Source organism: Eufriesea mexicana, unplaced genomic scaffold (assembly GCF_001483705.2).
Source record: "Eufriesea mexicana isolate 0111107269 unplaced genomic scaffold, ASM148370v2 scaffold2888, whole genome shotgun sequence".
In the NCBI taxonomy this organism is placed as follows: Eukaryota; Metazoa; Arthropoda; class Insecta; order Hymenoptera; family Apidae; genus Eufriesea; species Eufriesea mexicana.
The window spans coordinates 798,966-810,138 of NW_016910972.1; the positions used below are offsets into that span (position 1 = coordinate 798,966).

The 11,173-nt window shown below is 31.0% G+C and overlaps 4 protein-coding genes across 8 annotated transcripts in view; 2 read left to right on the forward strand and 2 right to left on the reverse strand.

Annotated features, from left to right (window-relative positions):
• Positions 1–1,443, reverse strand: part of Cul2 (cullin 2) — a 3,674-nt gene extending 2,231 nt beyond the window's left edge. The window contains exons 1-5 of one of the 2 annotated variants that reach the window (XM_017904450.1): positions 1,413–1,443; positions 1,078–1,283; positions 491–989; positions 227–406; positions 1–149 (exon numbers count right to left, since the gene is read on the reverse strand). In XM_017904450.1, the coding sequence (XP_017759939.1) occupies positions 1–149; positions 227–406; positions 491–989; positions 1,078–1,196 (947 nt within the window). In that variant the 5' untranslated portion in view covers positions 1,197–1,283; positions 1,413–1,443. The remainder of the gene's footprint in view (positions 150–226; positions 407–490; positions 990–1,077; positions 1,284–1,412) is intronic. The other variant, XM_017904448.1, reaches the window with a different exon arrangement.
• Positions 1,444–2,803: 1,360 nt separating this feature from the next.
• Prosbeta3 (proteasome subunit beta type-3) lies at positions 2,804–3,884 on the forward strand. Its single transcript, XM_017904452.1, has 3 exons — positions 2,804–2,879; positions 3,181–3,746; positions 3,818–3,884. The coding sequence occupies exons 1-3, from the start codon at positions 2,877–2,879 to the stop codon at positions 3,864–3,866; spliced, it is 618 nt and encodes a 205-aa protein (XP_017759941.1). The 5' UTR covers positions 2,804–2,876; the 3' UTR covers positions 3,867–3,884.
• A 320-nt stretch (positions 3,885–4,204) lies between these two features.
• Positions 4,205–5,077, forward strand: LOC108550637 (uncharacterized). Its single transcript, XM_017904409.1, has 2 exons — positions 4,205–4,266; positions 4,389–5,077. The coding sequence occupies exons 1-2, from the start codon at positions 4,212–4,214 to the stop codon at positions 5,039–5,041; spliced, it is 708 nt and encodes a 235-aa protein (XP_017759898.1). The 5' UTR covers positions 4,205–4,211; the 3' UTR covers positions 5,042–5,077.
• Positions 5,078–5,806: 729 nt separating this feature from the next.
• LOC108550645 (facilitated trehalose transporter Tret1) overlaps positions 5,807–11,173 on the reverse strand; it is a 16,351-nt gene continuing 10,984 nt past the window's right edge. The window contains exons 1-3 of one of the 4 annotated variants that reach the window (XM_017904422.1): positions 9,032–9,049; positions 7,242–7,555; positions 5,807–7,162 (exon numbers count right to left, since the gene is read on the reverse strand). In XM_017904422.1, coding sequence (XP_017759911.1) covers positions 5,871–7,162; positions 7,242–7,338 — 1,389 coding nt within the window. In that variant the 5' untranslated portion in view covers positions 7,339–7,555; positions 9,032–9,049 and the 3' untranslated portion in view covers positions 5,807–5,870. Of the gene's footprint in view, positions 7,163–7,241; positions 7,556–9,031; positions 9,050–11,173 lie in introns of those variants that run through there. The other 3 variants (XM_017904418.1, XM_017904420.1, XM_017904421.1) reach the window with 3 other exon arrangements.

Here is an 11,173-nt window from a genome sequence, read left to right on the forward strand (position 1 = left end):
AGAGCGGTTAAACCTGAAGGTAATGGCTTTAGCAATGAATAAAGGAGGCTCAAGTCTCCTTTGCGTTCGTTATCTATCATATTTTTTCCTTCCGAGTGAAGCCACGCTATGTGCGCAGCGATCATTTTTCCTTCACAACGGCGTCTCACCTACAACATATTACTATTAACAAAATTGATCACTTTAATATAGCATTTGTATTTAATATATAGAAATGAAGACCAACTTTAGCCACAGAGCTTGTATGAAGATACTTGTAAGCACGAATTTCCTCTTGAACTAATCGCCATATAACTGTTTTCATATAATTTGTTACATCCGACTGTTGAAGTAATTCAGCTGCTTCCCTCGTATAAAATTCTCCACTAGCCTCAAGGAAAGGTGTCTCAAAAATTTCTTGGTACATCTAAGACAAGACACACTATATAAAATAGTTTTGCAAGAAACATGTATATTGACAAAAATTGAATAATATAATAAAGATCACTACATCTAATTGTCCATTCATTTTATAGTCCTCAACTTCAACAAAACTTTGTATCACACCACGAGTAACTTCTGTACTTGCTCTACAAGATGTACCAACTCTCTCTGCATGAATATTTTCTAATAACAGAGGAACAAGCTGTTCTTTTAATGGTATGATCATTTTTGTTTTCCAAATATCTAAACCTAATTCTCCTATTTCCATTTGTTCTTGATAATTAACGACTGCAGCGGAAGACATGCCATAAATCAGTTCTGCCTCCGAAATCTTTTGTTTTTGAATGTGCTGTTGATTCAAATATAAATATAAGCAATGTAAGTACTTAATGCCCTGTGAATATTCTGTCCAAGCTTGATGATATGCCTGTAGTAAATTAGATTCTCCTTGGGCACGAACTTTTGCTAACAATTGGAAGACATGATTGTCTAGAAAGCTTTTTGTTTCATAATACAACTGATCGGCAAGTGGTTCTGGATATGCCACACATAATGAATATACATCACTGAAACAAAATATATGATATGTACATAAAATTGAGATATATATTACTTTTAAGATTGTGAATGGAATCATAAGATATCAAAAAGTACCTGAATCTATCATACCATGTTGCACGTGGAACATATGATAATGTTATTACACATTTTACAGTCTCTTGCAATGCTTCCCATGTTTGAGTAAAATCAACTCGTTTAGGTTTTAGTGACATTCTTTTACACAATCAACAAAATACCATAGACTTACAACACCAAAGAGAGTATACAAATTCTATAATATAATTATCAAACCTGTAAACCTAAAAAAAAAACACTGATTTCGATTATAATCTTTAAGTAACAATGGAAGACAGTTGCAAAGAAAAGTTTAGATAATAGTTAAATATGTATTAAAAGTTATGGAATTAAAGAATATTAAAACCAAGCACCTAAAACACATTCCAAGAATAATCTTTGAACTATAGACAAAGACTGAGAATACAAGGCTTAGTCCAAGTGTTTTGTACATCAGTGTTTAAAAATAACATAAAAGTAAAATACATCGCGAGTGTATTTTCATTTCATGGTCATCAAAAATTTCTTTTATTCAATCGCTTTTTGACACAATATATACAATCAATAAATTATTTCTTGGAATACTTTTCTAGAGCAGGTAGATCGAGCAGATCAGCACTCGAAATAGAGCCTGTACATTTGTGTCAAAAAGTATAAACCATTCATAAATCATCGTCAAATCGGAACTAAAAGCGATCATGTTTTGCCATAATTGTATTTTATTACACCTTATTACGATTAAATTTATACGTTTAAATGATCATTGAATGAATTATAAACTGCACGTGTAAACGTGTGTTACAAACTACAGCTGACTGGTAGTATCCAGATGGTTTTGATCGAAACCACTAACCAAAAGCTCGTAGAAAGAGTGATCTGTATTCTCTGAGATGCAATTGTCGATTGATTCTAATTCCTACAAAGATAAATCCTACGAAAATTCTTTTTTTCAGTAATTCGTAAATCATTCCCAGTTGCAAAATTCATGACATTTGCAATGACTCGTCTTGATCGAACACATTTTCTCTCTTTCTCTATCTCTCGCTCTCTTGCTCTCTCTCTCTCTCTCTCTCTCTCTCTCTCTCTCTCTCTCTCTCTCTCTCTCTCTCTCTCTCTCTCTCTCTCTCTTGTTCGTTTTCCACCTCTTGTTTCCACTCTGGCTACCACTTTTATAAAACGTTTAGTTAAAAAAGAACTTTGAACCCACAAAAAATATAAACTTCTTTCTCTAGAATAGACAACGAATTAAATGCGAAACATCAAACTGTCTCGAATTTCTCAATAACATTGCAGAGCCATGTTTTTCCCCTTTGCTCTTGACTTTCTGGGATCTTGGAGGGGATGATGGAATAGACTATCTAGAAGTTCTACTCTCAGTGGAAAATATACCATACTGTTTTAAAAAATTTTCGGCAATACATTACATTTTATTCGATTAGATTATTATTCTTAATGTACCAAACATATATTATAAACATATTTAATATACATTAATCTAATCAAAAAGGTATGCAAGAAAATTGTAAAATTTTTAAACGATTCAGAACTCAAAATGATACTGATTTTCCCGCATATTTTCGAAATATATAACGTTGCGAAATTGTTTTAAAAATAATATACTTAAGCACGAATATTATATGTTATTAATGATCTTTAAATAAAAAACGCATTAATATGCGTCTTTACAAATTATATAAATTTATATTTCCACTTATTAATAAAAAAGGAAATTGAACTTCTATACATTACATATTTCATGATTCATCATTATATACTGTGGTGTATTTTAAAGTGCGGTAGCATTTATTTGTTTGTGAACTTTCTAAAACTTCGTAAAAATGGTAATTTTTTGTATGTAAAATAATAGCTTTTTGATATATGTTTCCAAATTTCGGAACTTTTATTTACTCACAAATTAAAATATTTTCAAACAATATAAAATGAAGAAAAGGTTATGTTACTGTCAAATATATGAATGACACTGCACGTTTCACAAATTATGCTAAAGCAACACAATTGTATTATAAATTAAATTTGTATAATTGCTTAATCAATAATTTTGAATTAATTTAAATAAATATAAAAATAAGATGTATTTATTATTAATAATTGAAATTTTTCATTGTTTTCAATCTTTTTCAGAGTATTTTAGCTTATAATGGTGGAGCTATTGTAGCAATGAAAGGCAAGAATTGTGTGGCAATAGCTGCTGATCGTAGGTTTGGTATACAAGCACAAACTATAACATGTGATTTTCAGAAAATCTTTGAAATGGGATCTCATTTATATCTTAGTCTCCCCGGTCTTGCCACTGATACTCAAACTGTAATGGAAAAGTTAAGATTTAGATTAAATCTCTATGAATTAAAGGAAAATAGACAAATACAACCTAAAACATTTGCATCAATGGTATCAAATTTACTATATGAAAAGAGATTTGGTCCTTATTTTGTAGAGCCTATCATTGCTGGATTAAGTCCTACCACTTATGAACCATTTATTTGCAATATGGATTTAATAGGATGTATAAGTCCATCAAATGATTTTGTAGTTGGAGGAACATGTAGCGAACAATTATATGGTATGTGTGAATCAATTTATGAACCAGATATGGAACCAGATGATCTTTTTGAAACAATCAGTCAGGCATTAGTAAATGCATGTGACAGAGATGCAATATCTGGTTGGGGAGCTATTGTTTACATAGTGTAAGTTATATTTAATTTATATTTCTTGCTTATTTTTGTGAGAAATATTAATCATTGACTTTCAATTACAGAGAAAAAGATAAGGTTACAACTAGGACTATCAAAACCCGAATGGATTAAAATACCTTTAAAAACAGGTTTATGTTATATAACAATATAAAATCTCCTGTTAAGAGATACATATATATTGTTTAAATAAATTAATAATTTTCAATAAACGAAATATAAAATCTCACAAGTCTTATTTCTTATTTTATATACCTACATTTATGTAGTTATACACTTATATAGTACATTTATGTATTATTGTTTTATACATATATCATGTATGGCAAAAATGTTATATCTTATCGAACATGGTTTTCTTCGATCGTTATGTCACCATCTGGTCTTTGCTTTGAATGTGCTATGTAACGTTTTGATATATTATTTTACATTTGATATAACATATAAAAGAATATTATAATGGCTGTTAACAAATTATGTGCAGCATTCCGACAAATAACGATAAATATGGAAAGTATGTAAATTGTACAATTTTTTAAATATAATTTGATGCTGTAAACATAACCTAATTAATATTTGTAACCTTATTATTTAATAACTGTAATTAATATTATTATTGTATTATTATTATTTTAGGTAATATTAGTGGAAGCTATTATTCTTATTATATGTTGAAAAATCGAAATAATGCAATACATATTTCTAATTTTTCCAAAAGTGCATTGAATGTAGCACCTTCCAATGTGTATATTAAATTCATGCCAAAAACACTTAATATGGATATTGGAAATCCAGATAGCACTATTAAAAAAATAATACATGAAATACCACTATCTAAATATATACCACCAATGAAAGAACCTTTAATAAAAAAACCTATTGAATGGGATCAACCATTAATAGATACATCATTCCAGTTTCCACCAACGGAAACTATTTTAGAGAAATTAGCTTCAAAGTTAATAAAAATTAGAAGACGGAAGCTGAAGAAGCATAAGAGGATAAAGTTACGAAAAAAGATGAAATTTGTTTGGGCAAAAGCAAGAATAAACCGTAATATACAAAGAGAAAAACTGTTTCAAGCAGAATTACTTGCAAAAATTAAGAAAGCACATGCATTTAATGCAAAACAGTATGTCGAAGATAAACTGAAAAGTTTAGATCAAGAAGTATTACCAAAAACATACAGAGGAGAAATATTACCCATGGCGATGATTAAGCAATTTTTGAAAGAGAAGCAAGAAAGGAAGGATAGGAAACTTAATAGACCACGTTTAAAACTTGATTAGTATGTAAAAATAATTTTCTGTCGCTGTAGAAGTGAATAATATGTTTTAATACTTTTCAGTGAAATAAAATTGTAGTATTGAAAAATTAAGGAGTATATTATTTTTTGCAATCAATACAACACCAGTTAAAACATTGGAATTAGAGAGGAAGAATTTAACAACTCAAACTTCATAATAAATATATTAAAAATGTTTAATTTAACTTATATGGTAGTTTGCATTGCTGAAACTCATTGTCAGACCATCTTTTTTTACAGATGTTACTTACACATATTGTTAACTACACTTCATCATTTCATCGCGTATATACAAATATTATAATACTATAATAATAAATAGCACCTTTCATTATTTTGTGCGCATATTAAATAATTCGCGAAGCACAAACATTTTCTATTTCTTTTCCTTTTGTTTTTAATGAATAAATTTAATCCTGAAGATGATTCTTATAAAAATATATTGCATTGCTACTATCTTCTTAAAATTAACGATTTAAATTATTTTATATTTAATTAATAAATAGGCATAATTGAAAATTAAAATTATCTTACCTAAAAACAAGAAATAAAATATCAAAACATCAATAGAGTTATTTAATTGCTCTTAATAAAATTTTTAAGTCTTTTGATCACATTGCTAGTTTTGATGTCATGTTACAAAATGAATATAAAACACCATTATTGTTTCTTTACTATTGTTACGTTTTTTTTTTTAAATTATAAACTGGTCTTCGATAAAATAAAACATAGTCGTATAAATTTTTAAATTTGTTCAATGGAAGACAGATTTATTAATTTAATTTTATTAAGATGTTCACTGTATGAGTTATTCAAGGCAATATGTGACCCTTTTTTACTTCTAATACCTTTGGCTTATGTTTACCTATACTTCCGGTTCTTAAGTTATTGTTTCTACCAGAAAAGTAATCTTCTATTTCTTGAAGAGTTTTACCCTTAGTTTCGGGAAGACATAGATAAAAATATATCGTGCCGAATAAAGATATACAACCATAAAGGATGAAAGTACCGTGCCGAGTAAGTGCGTTAGCTAGGAACGGATACGTTTTAACTACTGTAAAAATAAAAGAGTGGGCTGCCATTGTAGTTAAACCTCCAATAATACCGCGTACTTGTATTGGATATACCTCGCCTATCATTACCCAAGGAATAACAAGAAAACCAAGTGTGCAAGTTACAGTATATGCAAATATACAAAAGACAGGGAACCAAGTAGCAACAGGTGTAAAATTATTTGCATCCCAGTTATTTTTCAGCCACATATATCCACCTAATCCTACCATGGAAAGTCCACAACCGATGGAAGAAATCATTGTAAGGGGCCTTCGGCCACACTTTCTACACAAGATACAAGCGGCAACCGTTGATATTAATCTTACTATTCCGAGAATTACTGCAGCTAAGTACTTATTTAACGTTGCTCCTGAATCTTTAAAAATTTCAACAGCATAAAAAGTTATGACATTTGTACCTGACCATTGGTATATTAAGAAGTACAAGAATAGGACAGTAAAAGGTTTGACAGCATTAGGCTTTAAAAGGGCGCTAATTATCTCACGGAATCCTGTTAAACGCTTAATATTATTCTTATTTGAAAAATTAATAAGTGTTTCCATTTCCTGATTAATATTATATGTACTACCGCGAAATTGTCGTAACGCTTTTCGTGCCTTTTCAGGTCTACTACGAGATATGAGGTATGAAGGTGTCTCAGGAAAGAGAAACATTAACAGCAGAGCGGCAAGAGGTATAATTCCACTAATAGCTGCGCAGACGTTCCATGTAAGTGCGCTTCCTAATGCATACTCGATCAGAACACCAGTGCTGACTCCAATACTTGCAAAAGCAGTCAACATTCCTCGTAGATGGGGTTGTGTTACTTCTCCAGTATAGACGCGTGCTGGAGCGCCTACCATACCCGATCCAAGTCCAACGAAGAATCTTCCAGCATATATCATACGAATATCAGTTGCTAATGCAATTAATATCCATCCAAGTAATGCTGGAATCTCAGTAATAATGAGAGATCGTTTTCTTCCAAGTACGTCCATCATATATCCAGACACTAAACAACCAATGGGAGTTCCAATGGAAGACATACTCGCTATAAAGAAAAATATAATTTATTATTATCATTATAATCATACATTTTTATTGGTTTTAATAAAATAGTATTAATTTACCGATCCATGATTCTTCGGATGATCCCTCGACGATAGGAATGGTGCTATTTTGTTCCTGAAGTTGTGGTAGTGCAATGGCAGAAAAACCAAAAGTCATACCAGTGTTAATGGTCCCAAGTTGCGCTACTATTGCTGCCAGAACTTGTTTGATGACACTTCCACTAACATTTCGACCATTTCCATCATCGCTGTATCCACTGTTGGTTGCAAGCTCAGGTCTTCCATCTTCCAACTGGTTAACTGACTGGGTTTTTGGAAGTAATGTTGACTCCACTAAAGATGATTTATCTGAGTTTTGGATGTCGCCATTTTTTCTACAACAAATAATTAATTTCATGTTAATATTCGAAAAGGATTCGCAAATATTAATATACGATTATGTAATAACATTTATGTAATAAAATAGACGAACGGTTTTGATATATGTGCATCGGAAAATTTATTCAAAAATATTTCCTACATTATAACGTAACTAGGAACATAAAACAGTTTCGAACAATTTCGAATCCAGTCTAGCTCTTTATCGGTGAACCGGGAGATAATTATTTTTACCCAATACAGATAAAGAATCACATGTGTGAGACTCCATGTCAATATTTACTTGAAAATCCTCTTTTGGGGAAAATAAAAAATTTACAGATACAAGTACTCATTAAGGATTAATCTCATTTTACATTAATGAATCTTTTTATCACGTAAGTACAAGATACATAATAGTAGTGCTCGAGATAATGAGAAAATTTGGCACTGATTTTATGCTACGAAAATAAAGTTCGACCTAAATCCTACTTGTAACTAGGAATCGATTTATGAATTATTCTTGCAAATAACATCGTGTACTTTGCTTAACAAATTACTATTTGCCAAGATCAAATATAACACGTACAAAAAAAGTGTTACACAGTGTTTTGTAATTGGTAAGAAAGTAAATAATATATTAAAAAAACAAAAAAAAAAAAAAAACGAGAAAAAAAATTGTACACTTTGCATATAATTATGATTATCTTAATAGAAAATGTTCGGGGTAACTCAAGCAAGTAAGCAATGAATAATAAAATGGAATCGTTCAGTGACACAATGACCAGAGTAAAACTTCTTGTGGTCCATGAACGAACTTAAAGGAGTAGGTCGATGTAATTACAGCCATTAAATCGAGAGAATGACAGAATTAAGACAAAGGAGAAATGTTGTAATGCGCGTTGCTATGAGTGGCACGCGCTGGCACAAAGGTATCTTCTTTGTTTGACAATTTCTAGAACATTGGACAGGATAACGGTAAGACGCTTGTTTGGAGCAGATTACGAAACGCAATGTATCGATAAGCGAGACTGAAATTAATTTAATTCCGAAAAAAAACTGAAAATACACCGGAAAGATATAATTTTACTTGACGCATTTTACGTTACGTATAAAAATTAATGACTTCAAAAGTTTTATTTTTTAATTGCAATTCCACTTTTCCTTGACCACAGTAATTATCAGTTATATTTATGACATTGTTGATAAGAATTTGCATATGCATATATTTTAGTTGCACCCTATTATACAACGTACATACTTTACGTATTATACTTTACAATTATCTTCATACCTGTATCTGCTACTAACAAATTAATCAATCTTATTCTAAATCAATTTGCAATACTTGCTTATTTCAAAATGGAAAAAAGATGCTTTCAATAAAGCAACAAAAAATATTTTTATCGAATATTTCATTACACGCAAAAACACCGAGGATGATGTATTGCTTGAAACATTTCCAAAAAAGAGCTCACTCTGTCGGACGTTACCTTGCTTCGATTTTTAATCCGATGAAGAAATGGTAACACGTTACAAAATGGCTGCATAGTTGTGTTACTGCGTAGTTAATTTTACCATGTAGATTATTCTTTTTCACAATTTTATATTGCAAGCTTCTTTTGATATAAAAATTTATATCAATTTATGCTATTTGTCGATGAACGTTCAACAAACATACTTAACGCGACGCAATCAATGCAAATGGTGCAACGATAAGTGTATTGTAATGATAAATATCGCTAGTGAGATTGCTTTCACATGTACATTTGTTATTAATAAAACATAGCTGCATGTAACGTTTGTAAGCAACTCGTGCATAATTGTGGCTACAATTTTACGTGTATACATTTCCTATTTTTGTATTTATATTAGCTCTGCATAGAAACAAATAACGAAAAAAGTGATTTTGAAATAATACAGCGAATATAGAATTATACTAAAAATACCTTCTCGCGCTTGAACATCCCTAACCTGTATTATTATTATTTACCTCGAATCAGAAATAATCATACACACGAAAAGTACGGTCAAAAGATTAAATCTATAAACAAACGTTTAAATTCAGCCTTAATTTTTGTTTATAAGTGATCCACATATTTTTTGGTACATAATAATGTTTGAAGGTAAACATTAGATTTGCGTGTCGTGCTTAAAGCGTTTGTCTCAATTTTGTTTCCTACCTTCACTGTTTCTTGCGTGCATTCAGCCAAAAGACTCATGAATTTTGGCACACTCCGGCGAAATTATTTTTGTCCATGCGTTACATGAAAGGGTTCAAGTGTACAGTGTGTACATCATTTGAACACAATCGCTCCTGGCTCCTGGCCGGTATGTATTAATAGTTTAATTACATCACGGGTGTTTGACAACGGAAAACAATAATGACGACCTTACGAAAAATGAAATTACGGAAACTAAAGTTATCACACATAACACGAAGAACTGAATTAATGGAACACCTGCTGCACACGATACTGATAAAATAACGGTCACGTCTGATTTACATCTCGTGTATATTTACCGATGCAAACGAGACTAGATTGAATACTTCGATAATAATATTTCCTAGATTGAAATTACCACGATTGATGATAATCGAAAACGAGGGAAGAAAATGAACATACCGATCGCTCTCTTATAGGCCGAGATTCGAACCTTGAGTATACATAACCGAGACAATCGGGTTCCGTCAGTCAAGCTGTCGAATTCGTGTCGGTAAATGCCTTCTTAAATCTCTCGGTCAAACATGGCCGTCGTTCGATGTAAACAAAGCTTCCAGAAAATACTGGAAATTATATACAGGACTTAACGTTTATGACTGATGAAATGAGATGGATCGAATCGACTGGAAACGTTGTACGGTGAATTACATACTGACGCAGTTTTCAGAAAAATGCTGTACAGAGAAACAAATGTAAATTGACTATAATTCCATACATATATATTGATGATGTGCGCGATGTATCGAATTTTAATTCTCATTTGGCTATTCATCAATGACATTACTTGACGGCACATATTAATATGCTAATTACATTAAGTCGTGGTAAATAGATTCAATTGTTATCTGCACACAGCGTGTCAAGCAGGAAGATCTTGTCACTGGGATTCAATCAAAAGATCGTTAAATGTAGTTTACGAGGTGGCCAATCAACGTGCTCAAAATTAAATATTTATCACGGTAAATTCGAGGATTTATATTTAACTAAGAACTATTGTGTTGTAGGGAGAATGATTTCCATCATTTGTTGATACTCGTTGTTTCTTCAGACGAGTTAAAAAAAGTGAGAAAACTACAAAAGAAATAAAATAACGCAACCGTTATTGCTTATTTTTTGCTATGAGGTCATTAATTTAATTAGTTTTCCAGGATCTTCAACAGAGGCGGCATTGATAATATTTGATAAACTACAGTTATAAATAACATTATGTGTAGACCGGAAAGTGACAACGAAAGCTATACCAAACCGAAGAAAAAAGAAAAAAATAGAGGTCAAGGACATAATTAAAGTTGGTAGAAACGAGAAAGGGATTAATTATGATTGTTTCATGCCAAACTGTAAAGCAAAACTTTCGATTTTCAAATGTCACGTGTACCGTAGAGGTAGAAGCTAGAAAACAAATATGGTTCA